The 15,979-nt window shown below is 21.8% G+C and overlaps 1 protein-coding gene across 1 annotated transcript in view; it reads left to right on the forward strand.

Annotated features, from left to right (window-relative positions):
* LOC117180919 (protein PRRC1-like) overlaps positions 1-12,393 on the forward strand; it is a 30,711-nt gene extending 18,318 nt beyond the window's left edge. Inside the window, exons 4-5 of the mRNA XM_033373548.1 lie at positions 6,056-6,413; positions 12,034-12,393. Of these exons, the coding sequence (XP_033229439.1) occupies positions 6,056-6,413; positions 12,034-12,147 (472 nt within the window). The 3' untranslated portion in view covers positions 12,148-12,393. The remainder of the gene's footprint in view (positions 1-6,055; positions 6,414-12,033) is intronic.
* Positions 12,394-15,979: the final 3,586 nt, after the last annotated feature.

The following is a 15,979-nucleotide window of genomic DNA, read 5'->3' on the forward strand; positions in this document are numbered from 1 at the left end:
ATGAATTTTGCGTTTATTTTGACATAACGTGAACAATAAAAATGTTGTTAAAAATAATAAATTCTTTTAAATTCTCATAAATTCTATCATATTCTCGGTTATATAACCTGAACTTAAATTCTCGGAAATTTAAAAACTCTACTCAGGGTGGCCGCTAGACCAGGAAACCTGGAAAACCAGGAATTTTACAAAAATTTTGTCAAACTTTAATTTCAACCGTTTTTAAATAATTTCCTAAATTGTGATTTTTATAAATTATTATATCGTTTAGTTTAGAACGCTTAATTCGAAAATCTTTCACTTAAAAAATTTGCCATTTTTAATTTTGAAGCATATATTTTAATTTAAAGAATTTTAAAATGCAGTTTTAAAGGTTAAAAAAATTAAAAGTTTTTAAAATTGAAGATTTCTTTGATAAAAAAGAGGGTGATCGGAAAACATGGAATTTTACGAATTTTCAGAAGAAAAATCTGCATTTGAATTAAAATTTTTTTGATAAAAAACAGTTTTATTTTATCAACTGTAAATATGAGTAAATAAATTATTTTTAAAATTGGAAATCTGAACAAGAATTGATTTGACCAAACAATTCTAGATCCGTTCAAAATTTGAGAATGTCCAGATTGTTTCTGTTTTAATCCGAAAGTCTTGATAAGAATTGAAATTATTTTTAATTCAGAGTTTCAGGTATTCCTTTATATTATTTTTTTATATTAAATTCAATAAATAAATTTATAATTATATTATTTCTATTAATTTTTTTAGCTATGAAAAAATGTAAACGTGCGTTTTACTATTTTCAACTTAAAAATAAATCCATAACCAAATTGTTAAAATTTGACGTATAAATAACAATTGAACACTTATTATTTGTAGACAAAATTTGAGTATTTTTCAGAGATATGTAGAAGTTTTTAAAAGATTCAAAATTTATTAAAAACTTGAAATTATTTCAAATAATTTAAACGAAGTGTTTAAACATTTTTTTCAGAACTTCTAAATATTTTAAAAATTAATCGAATTTTTCCTACCACTTTTGAAAATCCATTAAATTAAATAAATTCCTTAAAATTTTCCATGTTCTTCTTTGATCGGTTTTTAAATCTCTTAAAATCTTAAACTTTTTTGTTACAATAATTTTTCAAAGTGAAAAATCATAATTTGAATTTTCCGAAGAATCTTAAAACAAAAAATTAATTTTTTTATAGTCTCACAATTTAAAAAAAATTCTAAATTTTCTGTTTGAATTCTGCAAAAATCTAAATTTTATTTTAAATTCGTCTATTTTAAATTCGACTATTTAAAATAAACATAATTTAACTTCTAATTTAAGAACTGTTAAGTTTAAAAAATTATTTTTCAATTTTTAATGTGTCTAGCTTGAAATTACTTAAAATAATATAATTTTGAAATTTTTTAAAGTTCATTGCTTGATTCTTTAATTTAGACTATTGAAAATGTCAACGTGGATTTATATTTTTGGAACTTAATCTGAATCTGTGTACGTGAAAATTTTTGAGAAATTGAAAACACAATTTTTGAATTGAAAACTTTTAAACTTCAATTTTAAAAGTTTGGAATTCAAGGGTTCCACTTTGAATGCTTTAATGCTTTAAAAAATGTTTGGGAACCGGAAAATGACCGGGAAGTTTCTTCTTCGATTAAAACGGCTAATTTTTAACTAATTTAATTAATTTGAAGTGATTTTAAAGCTTTTAACATATTCAAGGTGATGTGCTTTAATCGAAAAAAATTCCCGGTCATTTCCCGATTTTTCCCAGGTTCGCAAACATTTTTGCAAACATTTTTGCAAAATTCAAAATTTTGAACATTCATAAATTATAAAAGTTCTTAAATTAGAAGTTAACTTATTTTAATTTTGAATAGTTTAAGCATCTTTGAAAAGCATTAATATTTTATTTCAAAATCTTGAGAAATCTAGAAGTTGTTTACAATTTTTTGAAATTTAAAATTATTTTTGAAATTTTTTCAGAACTTCTGCATAACTTTTAAAATTAATTGAATTGGTCCGAAAACTTCTAAAAAATCCTGGGAATTAATAAATTTCCTTCAAATTTGAATTTATAGACAACAATGGAACACTTATTATTTGTATAAAAAATTAGAATAATTTAAACAGTTTTTAAAATGATTAAAGTGCAGTTTTGTGGATTTAAACAATTAAAAATTAAAAGCATTTGAATTTGAAAATTGTTGACAAAAAACAGTTTTATTTTATAAACTGTAAATGTAAATAAATAAATTTTTTCAAAATGGATCTGTACTCTAAGTATAGAAATCTGAACAATAATTGATTTGACCAAACAATTCTAGATCCGTTCGAAATTTGAGAATTTTCAGATTGTAACTGTTTCAATCCGAAAGTCTCTATAAGAATTTAAATTAATGTATCAGTTATTCCGATAATTTTATTTTTTAATACAAATTTTCATGATTTATCAATAATATATTTTTAATTCAGAGTTTCAGGTATTCCTTTATATTAAATTCAATGAATAAATTTATTAATATATTATTTCTATTAATTTGTTTAGCTATTAAAAAATGTAAAAGTGCGTTTCACTATTTTCAACTTAAAAATAAATCCATAATAATATAGTCATAATTAAAGGTTTTTATTAAATTAAAAATATTGTTTCAGTCTAAATTATTTAATTTTTATCCCATTTAATTTGAACACTTATTATTTGTTGAAAAAATTTTAATAATTTTTGAAATCTCTTAAAATCTTCTTAAACTTTCTGTTAGAATAATTTTTCAAAGTGAAAATCATTTTCAATTTTCCTAAGAATCTTAAGAAAATTTTTATTCTTTTTTAGTCTTTCACAATTCTTAAAAAAATGCTAATCTTTTTTGTTTGAAATCTGTAAAAATCTAAATGTTATTTTTAATTTGGCTGTAAATATTTGAAATTATTTCAAGTTCTAAATTTAATTCGAATTTTTTTAAAACTTCTAAATATCTCTTAATATTACCCTAATATTTTTATAAAATAATAAATGTTCTATTGTTATTTAAACCTTCAAATTTTAAAGATTTTTTTTTAATTTAAAGGATTGTCTAAAAGTTAAAGGAAAAATTCAATTAATTTTGAAATGTATTTAAAAGTTCTGACAAAAATTCAAAAATGATTTTAAATTTGGGAAAATTTTATTCCACTTATAGATTTTTCAGGATTTTGAAATAAAATTTTAAAGCTTTTGTAGAATGCATAGACAATGAAATTAAAATATTTTAACTTCTAATTTAAGAGCTGTTAAGTTAAAAAAATTATTTTTCAATTTTTAATGTGTCTCGCTTAAATATACTTAAAATAATATAATTTTGAAATTTTTTAAAGTTATTGAGCATTTGAATACACAATTTTTGAATTGAAAACTTTTAGACTTCAATTTTAAAAGTTTGGAATTCAAGGGTTCCACTTTGAATGCTTTAATTTGTTGTATTATTATTTATTACTTTATATGGGGAAATGTTTAGAATATAGTTTGATTTTTTAAATTTTATTGGCCATGAAAAATGTTTGCGAACCGGGAAATGACCGGGAATTTTTTTCTTCGATTAAAACGGCCACCCTGGACATGAATTTTCAACTAAAATGATAAACGTTTATGAAAAAATGAATTTTTAATCAAGTGGTTCAACTTTTTACAGGGTATTGTCAATTTTTTAATGAAAAAGGTAAATTTTCAACTAAGAAAATTAATTTTCTATTAAAAAAGATGAATTTTCAACAAAATAGATCCATTATCAACTTTAAAAAGAATCGATTTTCAACCAAAAGTTGAATTGTTAAGTTTTCAGTGAAAAAGATTAATTTAGAAAAATATAATAATATTATAAAAATAATTCACTTTTCCACAAAATAGATGAATTTTCAATTAAAAGAATGAAAGATTTTTAATAATAATATTTTATTAGTAAAAATTTAATTTTCAATTAAGCATAGATAAATTTTCAACCAAATAAATAAATCTTCAACCAAAAAAATAGTCAAATTATTATAGAAAAGATTCGTTTTGAATAAAAAAAAAATAATAATTTTTATCCAAAAAATTAATTTTCTCAATAAAAAGATGATTTTATAACTAAACTAATGAAGCTTCAACACAAAATCTGAATTTTTAATAAAATAGTTTAATCTTTAACAAAGTACTATATAGTGAAATTTTCAACCAAGAAGATTAATTTTCTGCCAAAATGTATTATTTTAAGAAATCTGTTCAAACATTCAACTTTGTAGTTGAATTTTAAGCCAAAAAAGATGAATTTTCAATCAAAAAAATTTTGCAATTGATATTAAAAATAATGAAGATTTTTAACGTAAATACAAACTACCACCTTTTTTAAATTGAAAATTCATCTTTTGTGGTTTAAAATTCAAGTACTAGGTTGAAAATTTGAACCGGTTTGCTAAAAAAATACTTTTTTTTGTAGAAAAGTAATCTTTTGGGTTGAAAATTTCAGTCTCATTTGTAAAACTGATTCCATTTTCTGTTACAAAAATAATTTTAAACCAAAAATAGACTTTTCCGCTGAGTTTTACCCAAGCAGTTGAATTTTCAATTTAACAAATTAATTTTCAACAAAATACTATTTGATTTTTCATTCGAATTTTATGTATAAAAAAGGCGAATTACAACTAAATACATTTTAATTTAAATTGTTGAACTTTTAACAACAAAAAATATATTTTAGTCCAAAAATAATTAAATTTTCTGTTTAAGAATTTATCATTCAAACAAAAAAAAAACTAAATTTTTACACAACAGTTGAGTTTACAACTAAAAACTATTTATTATCCATCAAAGATGAAATAGTTCATTTTTCCATTAAAAAATTATTTTCCAATAAAAAAAATGAATTTTCAACAAAATAGATAAATCTTTAACAACTAAAATAAATATTTAACAAAATAGTTCAACTTCCAGCCAAATATTGGAATTTTTAATCTACGAGAATAATTGTATACCAAAAAATAATCTGGATGGTTGTAAGGTATTTTTTTTATTTTGCAGGATTTAAAAAAAAAACGAAGAAAAATTCTAAAAATTTTATAAGATATTTATAAAAGTTTAAAACAAATTTAAACAATGAACAGCAAAAATGAATTCTCATCAATTCGAAAATTTAAAATTCGTAAAATGCTCTTGAATAATTATTACATTTTTAAACAAATTTGTTGTAATATTATAAAAATGTTTGTAAAGTCTGCAATTATAGTCATACTATTTTTATGATGGAAAAATAATTCGTATCAATTCGCAAAAACTCTCAAACTGCTCATCAATAATTATTAGTGAATTTTAAACAATTTTTATTGATAATATTATTATTTTTTCAATTGGAATTATAATCATATTATTTTTATAATGGAAAAAATCAATTCGTATCAATTCGTAAAAATTTGTAAAGTGCTCCTCAATATTTATTAAATTTTAAACAATTTTCATTAATATTATTATACAATTTTTTTAAAATCTGGAATTATAATCACATTTTTATAATGGCAAAAATGAATTGCCATCAATTCGAAAATTTAAATTGTATTCAAATATTGTTTCAGTCTCAACAAAGTAAATACATTTTTAATTAAATTGTTGAGCTTTGATCAAAAAACATACATTTTCGTCCAAAAGTAATTAAATTTTCTGCTTAAGAATGTATAATTCAAATTGGCCATGTTCAATCAAAGATGAAATAGTTAATTTTTCCGTTAAAAAATAATTTTCTAATATAAAAAAACGAATTTTTAACAAAATAGTTCAACTTCCAACAAAAAGTGGAATTTTTAATTAACTAAAATAATTTAATACCAAAAAAGAATCTGGATGATTGTAAAGTATTATTTTAATTTTGCAAGATCAAAAAAAATTCTAATAATTTTATAAGATATTTATAAAATTTTAAAAGAAAAATGAAACAATTATTGTTTTGAAACTGCCGAAAATAAAAATAATTCAAGTTCTAATTTAAAAATTGTACAGTTAAAAAAAAAGAAGAGTGGTAATGAAAATGTATCGTATGTTTAAAGAGGTGTACCTGTGAACGTGACAACTTTTGCACCTCAACCAGTTGGTTTTCGTGCAGCTTTAACGTGTGCTGAAGAGAGGATAAGTTTAGCACGTCAAAATCCCACTCTAACGCCAGAAGCGACAATTGTCGCCGTAGAAAATTTTTTGCTTAAGATTGATGGCAACAAATGGTACGATTTGGGTGTAGTTCTATTGAACGATCCAAAAAACAACGTGAGTTTACAAACTTTTACGCAAATGACACCTGTACCGAGTCAGATTGTTACTTTGGCAGAGCAAGCCACACCTGAAAATTATCCATTCAAATCGTCCGGATTGGCAGTGACAATCGGTAATTTAATGGCAAACAATTTACAGGTATGTTGAATATTACAATTTTTTTATTTTTTCTAAAATAGGAACCTGACAAAGCATTTTTTTTTTGTGTGTCAAAAAGACTCCTGATTTATTTTATGAGTTACAAATAAATATTTAAGGGTCCCCAAGACGACTTTTGGTATTAAAATGTTGATTTTTTTATCCTAAATAATAAAATTGTTCTTTTGATTTTTCTGGAATTTTTTAGATCGCAATTTCTAAATTAGGAATATAAATCCTAAAAATTTATTTCTAAAAAAGAACATTTTAATTTGAAATGATTCCTTGATAATAAAGACAGCTATTCTGTTCGTAACTTTTTGACTATTTTTTTATAATAGAAAAACGGATTTTATTCATGTCAGGACATACCTTTTCCCTTTTTTAAAAAAGAATTCCTCGGTTTTTAAGAAACTTGCGCTTTTTTCTCGTTTTTTTTTTTTGTTTAAATACGAACTAAATAATTAGAAACTAATTAGAAAATCCAACTATTTTTGGTTTAAAGTTAATTATTCTCTTTAACTAAAAAGTCTATTATTATATTTTTTGTCCGGAATTAATTTATTTTGGTTAAAAGTTCAATAGTTTCGTTTAATCTGTTTTTTTATTGAATGAAAAATCTTTCTTGGTTCAAAATTCTACTGTTTCTTTGAGCATTTGTTCTTTTTTGGATCGAAAATTCACCTTTTTGTTAGAAAACTCATCTGTTTTGGTTGAAAATGAAGTTTCTTGTTTAAAATTCCACTGTGTTCTAAAGAATTTGTCTTTTTGTTTTGAAATAGTTTTTAAGTAATAGTTTTAAAAAAAAATTTGAATAAAAAAAATGAAGTTTCAATTAAAAATGATCAGTTTTCAACCAAAAATGGTATAGTTGAGTTTGCAATTTAAAAAATTAATGTTTAACAAAAATATGTCAAATTTTCAATCAACGTGATTAATTTTATACCAAAAAGACGAATTTGCAACAAAATACATGAATTTTCAACAAAATAGTTGAACCCTTAACTAAAAATGATCAATATTAAAACAAAATGAATTTTCAATAAAACAGTTTAATTTACAACTGAAAACGATCAATTTTCAATCAAACATGAAATAGTTCAATTTTCTGCCAACAAAATTAATTTCCTAATATAAAAAAAAACTAATTTTCAATAAAATAGTTAAATATTTAACCAGTAAAATAAATTTAAAATAAAGTAGTTCAATTTTCAACAAAAAAGTTGAATTAAAAAAAATGAATTTTCTCGTTAAGTTTCTTGTTAAGAATTGAAGGTGTTTTAAAAAATTAGTTTTTTTTAATTAAGAATTTCTACTATTCAGTTGTAAATGCGATTGTTTGCTTGAAAATTATTAAAATTTTTTGAAAATTCTCCTATTTTATTGAAGTTAAAATTGTTTCGATGAAAATTCAACTATTTTTTTTTAATTATATTTTTTTATCTAAAATTTAAGTTTTGTTGAACTTTTATGACAGTAAATTGATCCTTTTGGATTGAAAATTCATCTTTTTAGGGCAGAATTTCATCTTTCGTTGTTGAAAATGAACTTTTGTGTTGAAAATACAATTTTTTTAGATCATTCGGGTTTTTGGTTGAGAATGAATATTTTTCGATTGAAAATTCAACTCTTTCGTTAAATTTTTTATTAAAAATTCTTTTTTTTTAAGATTCGTCTTTTTTATAAAAATCCAAGCACTCTGTTAAAAATACAATTAATTTGTTAAAAACTTATTTTTTGGTTGAAAATGAAGTTTATTGTTGAAAATTAAACTGTTTTCCAAAAAATTAATTTTTTTTTTAAATTTTAAATTTCAACTATTCAGTCGTAAATGCAATTTTTTGCTTGAAAATTATTTAAATTTCTTGTAAATTCTATTTCATTTAAATTGATCTTTTTTAGGCGGAAATTTAGGTTTTGTTAAACATTCGTCTTTTATGAAAGTAAATTACACCTTTGGGATTGAAAATTCCTTTCAGGACGAAATTCATTCTTTCTTGGTTGAAAATGAACTTTTTTGTTGAAAATTCAATTTTTTTCTAGATAAATTGTGTTTTTGGTTAACAATTAATATTTTTCGATTGAAAATCCAACTCTTTCGTTGAATTTATTTATTAGTCATTCTTTTTTTTAATATTCATCTTTTTTATTGAAAATTCAAGTATTTTGTTAAAAATTCAAATAATTTTTTAAAAATTTAATAATTATATTAAAATTTAAACTGTTTTTTTTTTAATATTCATCCTTTTACGGATTGGAAATTCGACTTTTTTGATAGAAAAGTATGTTTTTTTTGTGAAAATGAAGTTTCTTCGAGATTTAATCTTTCTTGGTTGAAAATGAATTTTTTACTTGAAAATTCAAGTATTATGTTAAAAATTCAAATAATTTGTTAACAATTTAATAATTATATTAAAATTTTAACTTTTTTTTGAATATTCATCCTTTTACGGATTGGAAATTCGACTTTTTTGATAGAAATGTATGTTTTTTTTTGTGAAAATGAAGTTTCTTCGAGATTTAATCTTTCTTGGTTGAAAATGAATTTTTTACTTGAAAATTCAAGTATTTTGTTAAAAATTCAAATAATTTGTTAAAAATTTAATAATTATATTAAAATTTTAACTGTTTTTTTGAATATTCATCCTTTTACGGATTGGAAATTCGCCTTTTTTGATAAAAAGTATGTTTTTTTGTGAAAATGAAATTTCTTGGAGTTTCTTGGTTGAAAATGAATTTTTTACTTGAAAATTCAATTTTTTCTCTAGATCATTCGAGTTTTTCGTTGAGAATTCATATTTTTCAATTGAAAATTCAACTATTTTGTTGAATTTCTTGATTAGAAATTCTTTTTTTAAGATTCATTTTTGTTATTAAAAATTCAATTAATTTGTTACAAATTTAATTATTATATTAAAAATGTAATTTTCTTGTTGAATATTCGCCCTTTTATGGATTGTAAATAGGTCTTTTTTAGTACAAAAGTAATTTTTTTTGGTTGAACATAAATTTTCTTGTTAAAAATGCAACTGTGTTCTAAAAAATGCGTTTTTTTTTCTTTGAAATTTCAACTATTCATTTCAACTATTTGCTTGAAAATAATAAAAATGGCTTGAAAATTCTCCTATTTCATTTAAGTTTAAATTATTTAGATAAAAATTTAAATATATTTTTAAAATGATCTTTTTTCATCGAAAATTGAGTTTTTGTTCAACATTCGTCTTTTATGAAAGTAAATTACATCTTTGAGATTGAAAATTCATCTTTTTAGGACGAAATTGATTCTTTCTTGGTTCAAAATGAACTTTTTTGTTGAAAATGCAAATTTTTGTCTAGACCATTCGTGTTTTTGGTTAAGAATTAATATTTTTCGATTGAAAATTCAACTCGATCGTTGATTTTCTTTATTAGACATTCTGTTTTTTTAAAATTCATATTTTTTATTGAAAATTCGAGTATTTTGTTAAAAATTCAATTAATTTGTTAAAAATTTCATTATTTTGTGAAAAATTAAACTGTTTCATTGAATATTCGTCCTTTTATGGATTGAAAATTCATCTTTTTGGTTGAAAATGATGTTTCATGTTGAAAATTAAATTGTTTTGCAAAAAATGGTATTTTTTGTTGTCGTTTGAAATTTAAACTATTTAATTGTAAATGCAATTCTTTGATTGAAAATGAATTCCATTATTTAAAAATTGTTCTATTTGATTGAAATTTTCATTATTTTGATAAAAATTCAACTATTTTGTTAAATTGATCTTTTTTTGGTAAAAAATTCAAACGTTTTGTGGAACATTCGTCTTTCATGATAGGATCCTTTTTAATTAAAAATTCAGTTTCTGTCTATTAAAATTCATCTTTCTTGGTTGAAAACTCCAAATTTTTCGAAATATTTAGTTGAATTTCTTTATTTAAATTCTTTTTTTTAAGGTTCATCTTTTTATTTTAAAATTCAAGTGTTTTTTTGAAAATTTAATAATATGATTAAGAATTTCATTATTTTGTTCAAAATTTAACTGTCTTGTTGAGAATTTGCCCTGTTGGATTGAAAATTTAACTACCTTTCAGAAATTTCATCCCTTTGGCTTGAAAATTCGACTATTTGGCATCTGTCTGATTGAAAATAATTTTCTGTTAGAAGTTCTACTATCTGATTGAAAATTTAATTATTTTGTTCAAAATTCAACTGTTTTTCAACAAAAAATATGAATTTTCAACAAACAGTTCAATTTTTAAGTCAGAAAGACGAGTTTTCTACAACAAAAAAAAAGATAAATTGTCAACAGAACAGTTCTTTTTCAATCCCAGAATTGAATTTTAAACTAAAAACCATCGATTTTCAACCAAATATTCAATAGTTGAATTTTTTGGTTTAAAAAATTGATTAAAAAAAAATAATTCTGTGAAAAATAAATATATTTTTAACTAAAGAGATCGAGCTTCATTTAATAAAATTAATTTTTAACAAATTAGTTCAACTTTCAACGAAGTAGCTGAATTAAAAAAAAAGGGTAGAATGACACTTTGAACTAAAAACGATAAATTTTCATAAAAAAATAGTTACATTTTCTATAAAAATGTTAATATTCAAATAAAAAGAAAATGATGTTTTGACAAAGCAGTTGAAGTTACAACTAAAAAAATATCAATTTTTAATCAAACATAAAATGTAGTTCAATATTCGATTTAAAAAATTAATTTTTTAATATAAAAAAACGAAATTTCAAAAAAACAGTTAATTCTTAAACCAATAAAAGAAATGCTTAACCAAATAGTTCAACTTTCAAATAGTTGAATTTAAAAAAAAACAAAATGAATTCTTAATAAATAATTTAATAGTAGAATATTGAATAAAAGAAATTTCTGTTAAAAAAACGGAATAGTTGAGTTTGCAGTACAAAAAATTAATTGTCAACAAAACAGTGAAATTTTTTATCAAGGAACTCATAACGAAGTAGTTGAATTTTCAATTGAAAAATATGAATCCGCGTTGAAAAATTAATTAGTTGAATTTACAACTAAAAACGATCAATCTTGAAACAAAAACATGAAATAGTTGAAATTTCAGTTAAGAAAATTAATTTTTAAAACATCAAAAAGACGAATTTTGAACAAAATAGTTAAATTTTCAACCAGTAAAATAAATGTTTAGTTGTTCAACTTTCAACCAATTAGTTGGATTTTCAAAAAAGGAAATTCTTAATAAATAATTTAATATTTGAATTTTTAACTAAAAACCTTCAATTTTCAGCGAAAGAAATTAATTCTAAGCCAAAAATATAGTAGTAGACTTTCATTTGAAAAAGAATGAACTTTCAACAAAAAATAGTTGGATTGTTTATTGGGTTCTATTAATTCTGAGTTAGCATTTCAGCAAAAAAAAAGGGTCGAAAAGACCGCTATTTACTATTTTACTTTAAAAATGAAATCGCTGCTTTTTATTTTTTCAAAAATGTTAAAAAATGGTTATTCACATTTATATTTTCTATGCTCGACGTATTTTTTTAGAGGCCTCGTAAGAGATTTTTCAATTGTAAAATTAAAAAAAGGGGTTGAGGGGCAGGTCTACGCCTAAATTTTATAATTAATAATTTATTGTCTTAATATTTAATTTCAGGTTTCGCATAACGAGTGGCATAACGCATTAACAAGCGTATCAAGAAAAGACGTAATTCTTCTAGCTGCGAAATCGCTCGCTGGCATTTATAAAAACACAATAAACCCTGTATAATCGTCTATATGAACTAAGTTCAACATTTTTAATATACAACCTTTAATTGTAAATATCAAAGTCGTGGTAATTTAATTCAAATCTGAAGAAATGTAAACATTTTATATACATGTATTATTTACGTTTATAGCGATAATTTTCTTTTAAAAATGAAAATATCTGTTGATCTGTATAATTATTACAAAAAAAATTAGTATTAATTCCACTGTCAACTAATGGCAATAAACAATTTGTAAGTACACATAATTTCTGATTTTCAATCTTAATTTTTTATTAATTTAAGAGTTAAAAAAGAAGAGTCAGAGGAAAACTGGAAAAGTCAGGGATATGGAAAAAAATCTTGAAAAAGTTAGAGATATTCTATAAGAGGCACTTTAAATCAGTGGCAAGGATAATTTTGCAGGATTTACAACCAAAAAAATAAGAAAAATTCTAACAATTTTATAAGATATTGATAGAACTTTAAAAAAATTTCAAAAAATTAATTTGAAACTACTTAATATTAAAATAATTTAACTTTTAATGAAAAAATTGTTCAGTAAAAAAAGTCTATTATAATAATGAAAATGTATAGTTTTTTTAAAGAGTCGTACCTTTTTATAATAGCACAAATGAATTCGTATCAATTCGAAAGTTTAAAATTCGTGAAGTGGCTCTTCAATATTGATTCAATTCTAAACAATTTTCATTAATATTATTACACAATTTTTTTTTAATCTGTAATTATAATCATATTATTTTTATAATGGCAAAAATGATATTAGCATCAATTCGAAACCAAATTGTTGAATTTTCTACAAAAAAATTTAATTTTCTATCCTGAACTATGAATTTTCAACTAAAAAAGTTAATTTTTAACCAAAACAAACGAATTTTCAACAAAGCAGTTGAATTTTTTAATCAAAAAGTCGATTGTTTAAAAAAAAAAGAATTTTTATCATAAGGGTTCTTTTTCAATCCTAAATTTCAATTTCAAACTAAAACTATCAATTTTAAACCAAAAATGTACTATTTATATTTTGTAGTTCAAAAATTGATTTAAAAAAAATACGAATTTTCTAAAAATAGTTATATTTTTAACTGAAGAGTTCGAATTTCAGTTATATTTTTAACCAATTAGTTCAACTTTCAGCCAAGTAATTGATTTTAAACAAAAAATGGATCATTTTTCAACAAAGTAATGAAATAATTGAGTTCGAAGTTCAAAAAATTAATTTTTGATATAAAAGAAAATAGTGAAATTTTTGACCATAAAGTGTATGTTTAATAAAGCTGTTCAACTTTTAAGTAAATATTTACATTTTCGTCCAAAAATAGTCAAATTTTCTGTTTAATAATTTATCATTCAAACAAAAAGAAAACGAATTTTCTACCGAACAGTTGAATTGGCAACTAAAAACTATCCATTTTCAATAGAGCATTAAATAGTTCAATTTTCTGTTGAGAAATAACTTTCTAATATAAAAAAATGAATTTTTAAGAAAATATTTCAACTTTCGACCAAATGTTTGAATTTTCAACCAACGAGAATAACTTTATACCAAAAAAGAATCTGGATGATTGTAAAATAGTTTCTTAATTTTGCAGAATTTAAAAGAAAAATTCTAATATCATTTTTATATTCTAATATAAGCTATTTATAGAAGTTTAAAAAATGTAAACAATGATTTGAAACTACCTAAAATTAAAATAATTTAAGTTCTAATTTAAAAAGTGTTCAATAAAAAAAAGTCTATTATAATAATGAAAATGTATCGTATGGTAAAAATGAATTCGCATCAATTCGAAAATTTAAAATTCGTAAAATGTTTTTGAATAATTATTAAATTTTCAATCAAATTTTTTGTAATATTATAACATTTTTTGTACAATATGAAACGAATTTTAAACTGAAATGATAAATGATCATGAAACAGTGCATTCTTAATCAAGCGGTTCAACTTTCTACCAGGTATATTTATTTTTTGATAAAAAAGATGAATTTTCAACCAAGAAGATTAATTTTATACTGAAAATATTTTTAATAATAATATTTTATTAGTAAAAACTTAATTTTCAATTAAGCATAGATAAATTTTCAACCAAATAAATAAATCTTCAACCAAAAAAATAATAATTTTCAACCAAAAAATTAATTTTCCCAATAAAAAGATGATTTTTTAACTAAACTGATGAAGCTTCAACACAAAATCTGAATTTTTAATAAAATAGTTTAATCTTCAACAAAGTCTACTGATTTAAAATTCAAGTGCTAGGTTGAATGTTTGAACCGATTTGTTAAAAAAATAATTTTTTTGTAGAAAAGTAATCTTCTGGGTTGAAAATTTCAGTCTCATTTTCGAAGATTAAACTATCAAAAATTAAATTTTCAAACAAAAAATATGAATTCGGCAAAAAATCAATTTTTCACGAAACTGATGCATTTTTACGCAACAAAAATGAAATTTTAAACCAAGAAAATTATATATTTTTTATTACCAAAGGAGAACTTTAAATAAAAAAGGTCAATCTGTAAAAAATGTAAAACTGATTCCATTTTCTGTTAAAAAATTAATTTTAAACCAAAAATAGACTTTTCCACTGAGTTTTACCCAAGCAGTTGAATTTTCAATTTAACAAATTAATTTTCAACAAAATACTATTTGATTTTTCATTCGAATTTTATGTATAAAAAAGGCGAATTACAACTAAATACATTTTAATTTAAATTGTTGAACTTTTAACAACAAAAAATATATTTTAGTCTAAAAATAATTAAATTTTCTGTTTAAGAATTTATAATTCAAAAAAAAAAACAACGAATTTTTTACACAACAGTTGAGTTTACAACTAAGAACTATTTATTATCAATCAAAGATGAAATAGTTCATTTTTCCATTAAAAAATTATTTTCAAATACAAAAAAAAACGAATTTTCAACAAAATAAATAAATCTTTAGCAAATAAAATAAATATTTAACAAAATAGTTCAACTTCCAACGAAATATTGGAATTTTAAATCAACGAGAAAAATGGTATACCAAAAAAGTATCTGGACGGTTGTAAGGTATTTTTTAAATTTTGCAGGATTTAAAAAAAACGAACAAAAATTCTAAAAATTTTATGAGATATTAATAAAAGTTTAAAACAAATTTAAACAATGAATAACAAAAACGAATTCGCATCAATTCGGAAATTGAAAATTCGTAAAATGCTCTTGAATAATTATTACAATTTTAAACAAATTTGTTGTAATATTATAAAAATGTAAAGTCTGCAATTAATAGTCATACTATTTTTATGATGGACAAACCAATTCGTATCAATTCGCAAAAACTCTCAAACTGCTCGTCAATAATTATTAGTGAATTCTAAACAATTTTTATTGATAATATAATTTTTTTTCAATTGGAATTATAATTATATTATTTTTATACTGGCAAAAATGAATTACCATCAATTCGAAAATTTAAATTGTATACAAATATTGTTTCTGTCTCAAATATTCCATTTTGAACTCATTAAATTGGACATTTTTTCATTAAGGGCATGTGACACAGCTAAATACCTATATTACCGACCACAGTTTTTCAGTTCACTGAATGTTTTTTTGAACCTAAGAACTTTTTTTGTAAGTAAAATATCGAGCTGAAACTTCGGGAAATGTATAAGAGTGCAATAAAGTACGTTTAGGTACTGCATTTTGGTAGAAACTTCACTGAAATTTATTTCATCTTTTTTCTGAACCTCAACATTTTTTGAACGTTCCAACTTTTTTTATACATAAAATATCGGTCCCAAACTTTGAGAAATGCAAGAGCCGAAAGAAAACTACGTTTAAGTACAAAGCTTA

Source organism: Belonocnema kinseyi, chromosome 9 (assembly GCF_010883055.1).
Source record: "Belonocnema kinseyi isolate 2016_QV_RU_SX_M_011 chromosome 9, B_treatae_v1, whole genome shotgun sequence".
Classification (NCBI taxonomy): Eukaryota; Metazoa; Arthropoda; class Insecta; order Hymenoptera; family Cynipidae; genus Belonocnema; species Belonocnema kinseyi.